The sequence below is a fragment of the Castanea sativa genome, chromosome 6, assembly GCF_040712315.1.
Source record: "Castanea sativa cultivar Marrone di Chiusa Pesio chromosome 6, ASM4071231v1".
Lineage (NCBI taxonomy): Eukaryota > Viridiplantae > Streptophyta > Magnoliopsida > Fagales > Fagaceae > Castanea > Castanea sativa.
Window position 1 is genome coordinate 40,318,134 of NC_134018.1, and position 3,188 is coordinate 40,321,321.

Consider the following 3,188-nt stretch of genomic DNA (forward strand, 5'->3'; position numbering starts at 1 on the left):
AGCCCTAGATCAAGGAATCCCATAGCGAGTCTTTCTAGTGTGATGAGGAGAGCCATTATAGGCAGAGGAGCAAAGGTCCATCTCACGAGGGCCTGGGAAATGATGTTATGAGTCGTGCCTTGCGCTAGATTTCTAAAACACCATTTACACAGAGGATTGAGGGAGGAAAGCTTCCTTGGTGATTTACTCAGCCAATATTTACCATGTATAATGGTTGGACAAACCCTATGGAGTATGTTAGCCATTTCAATCAAAGAATGGTTGTTCACTCGAAGAATGAAGCCTTGATGTGCAAGGTGTTCCCATCCAGCCTGGGGCCAGTGGTGATGAGATGGTTCGATGGTTTGAAGGAATGCCCCATCAACTCTTTTCAAGAGCTTACTAGAGCTTTTGGAGCTCGTTTTGTTACTTGCAATAGGGTTCCTCATCCCTTGGATTCCCTTCTATCTATGACCATGCGAAAGGGTGAGACCCTGAAGGCGTATTCGGACAGGTATTGGGATATGTTTAATGAAATAGATGGAAATTTTGATGATGTGGCAATAAGGACTTTCAAGGTCGGCTTGCCTGTCGAGCACGATTCAAGGAATTTTCTAACTAGAAAGCCTGCCAAAAGTGTACGTCAACTTATGGATCGAATTATATAAATGGGTCGAAGAGGATCAGCAGCAAAGGAAGGGGAAAGCAAAGGTAGCTCCTCAAGACCGAAGGGATTTCAGATCGGAGAGGTACAACAACAATCGGCCCAGGAGAGATTTCGCTGACCATATTGGGTCTGCCACTACTCAAGTAATCAGTACTATGTTTAGGGAGCCTATGCACCAAATTTTGGAGAAAATAAAGAATGAGCCATACTTTAAGTGGTCAAATAAGATGGGTGGGGACCCCACGAAGCGCAACCAAAGCTTTCATTGTCAGTATCACCAGGACCGAGGACATACTACAAAAGAATGTAGGACTTTACGGGATCATTTAGAACAACTGGTCAAATCTGGGAAGTTGAAGCAATTCTTGTTTCAGCCTAATGGGCAGGGGCACCAAGTAGGGTCTGGACATTAGAAGGGTGCTTTTTTAGGACCGCCTTTGGAGACGATCAGTGTTATTCTTACTGCCCCAAGTAGGACTGGTTCTTATCCATGTAGGGTGATGTCTATAGCTTGACCACTTGCTGAGGGCCTGACCTCGATCTTAAGAGGAGTAGAGTGGAAGTCCGACCAGCATTGAGGTTTTCTGATGAGGATAAGGTGGGAACCTTACAACCACATGACGATGCCTTGGTGGTTACCCTTAAGATTGGAGGGTATGATGTGAAGAGGGTTTCGGTAGATCAAGGCAGTGGTGCAGAGATTATGTACCATGATCTGTACAAGGGGCTCAAGTTGAGGCCTGAGCACTTGGCTTGCTATGATTGCCCTCTAGTGGGGTTTGATGGAAAGGCAATCATCCTGAAGGGCCAAATCAGATTACTTGTTCAAGGAGGGTTGGAAGTCGTGGAAGTGGACTTCATTGTGGTAGATGCATATTCCCCCTACACGGCTATTATGGCAAGACCTTGGTTTCATGCCATGGGGGTTGTTTCTTCCACCTTGCACTTGAAGGTGAAGTATCCATTAGGAGATCAAGTTGAGGAATTGATCGAGAGTCAATCTATGACTAGGGAATGTTTGGTGCCGGTAATTAGACATCAGTCTGGGGGTGAATCCTCTGCCTATGCAGAATAGGGTTTATAGTAGTTAAGGAGGACATCCCTGTCCTTAGATATGGTAGTAGAAGGGGCAAAGTGTGAAGAGTTAGAAAAAATTGTCATTGATAATGATGAAGAGAAGTTCTTCTAGGTGGGACTTTAATTACCTCTTCGGGAGATGGAAAAGTTAGTTGATTTCCTTAGGAAAAATGTTGATGTGTTTGCGTGGAGTGCTTATGAGGCTCCTGGTGTGGATCCAGATTTTATCTGCCATCACCTAAACGTTAATCCTTCTATTACTCCTGGGAAGCAACCGTCTCGGCGTTTTTCCAAAGAACATTCAGATGCTGTTATGGAGGTGGTGATTAAACTTAAACGGGCTAGGGTAATAAAAGAGGTGTTTTATCCTAAGTGGTTGGCCAATACAGTGGTGGTAAAAAAGAAGAATGGGAAGTGGTGAGTAAGTGTGGACTTCACTGATCTAAACAAAACTTGTTCCAAAGATCCCTTCTTGATACCCTGGATAGACCAATTAGTGGATGTAACAGTTAACCATCCTCGGATGAGCTTTTTAGATGTCTTTCAGGGGTACCATCAAATATCGTTGGCATTGGAAGATCAAGAGAAGATTGCCTTTGTTACACCCACAGGGAATTACCATTACAAAGTAATGCCTTTTGGACTGAAGAATACAGGGTCTACTTATCAGAGGATGATAACTAGGATGTTCAAACCTCAACTTGGCAAAAACAGTGAAGTCTACATAGATGATATGGTGGGGAAGATCAAGGTAGAGTTCAAGCACGTAAATGACCTAGGGAGTATTTTTGAAATACTGAGAAGGCACAAACTGCGCCTTAATGCTTCTAAGTGTTCTTTTGGCATCAGTTCAAGCAAATTTCTGGGTTACATGGTCACTCATCGTGGAATTGAGATCAACCCTAATCAGATTAAGGCAATAAACAATCTACAACCTCCTCGAAATCCTAAGGAAGTTCAGAAGTTGACAAGAATGACTGCAGCGTTGAACCGATTTATTTCACAATCTGTTGATAGATGCAGGCCTTTCTTCCAATTGTTGCATAAGTGAAAGGAATTTGAGTGGATTGAAGAATGTGCCTTAGCTTTTCAGCAGTTGAAAATTTATCTTTCTTGGCCACCTATTATGTCCAAACCCGAGGAGGAGGAAGTTCTTTTCACCTACATTGCTGTGGCCTCTCATGCAGTTAGCCTAGTGTTGGTAAGAGTAGATAGTGGAGTACAATGGCCAGTCTATTATATGAACAAGTCACTGCACAAAGCAGATGTTCACTATTTGCCATTAGAGAATGCTATTTTGGCCGTGGTGAATGCTACACGGAAGCTCCATCATTACTTCCAAGCTCATATAGTTATGGTCTTAACCCAACTTCCCTTCAATCATTGCTTTGAAAGGTTGATTATACTGAAAGGATCGCCAAGTGGGGAACAATTTTAGGGACTTTTGACATTAAGTATATGCCTC

The 3,188-nt window shown here is 43.2% G+C and overlaps 1 protein-coding gene across 1 annotated transcript; it reads left to right on the top strand.

Moving 5' to 3' along the window:
- Positions 1-257: 257 nt before the first annotated feature.
- On the top strand, positions 258-1,721 carry LOC142639947 (uncharacterized). The gene is made up of 2 exons (XM_075814070.1): positions 258-493; positions 1,196-1,721. Exons 1-2 carry the CDS (start codon positions 258-260, stop codon positions 1,719-1,721), a joined length of 762 nt encoding a protein of 253 aa, XP_075670185.1.
- The last annotated feature ends 1,467 nt before the right edge of the window (positions 1,722-3,188 follow it).

Bases quoted from the DNA above. Each gene is read 5' to 3' on its own strand.
- LOC142639947 (XM_075814070.1), top strand. From the start codon at position 258: ATGGTTGTTCACTCGAAGAATGAAGCCTTGATGTGCAAGGTGTTCCCA. The intron at 494-1,195 runs GTATTGGGATAT...CGATCTTAAGAG, and splicing joins CTGAAGGCGTATTCGGACAG to GAGTAGAGTGGAAGTCCGAC.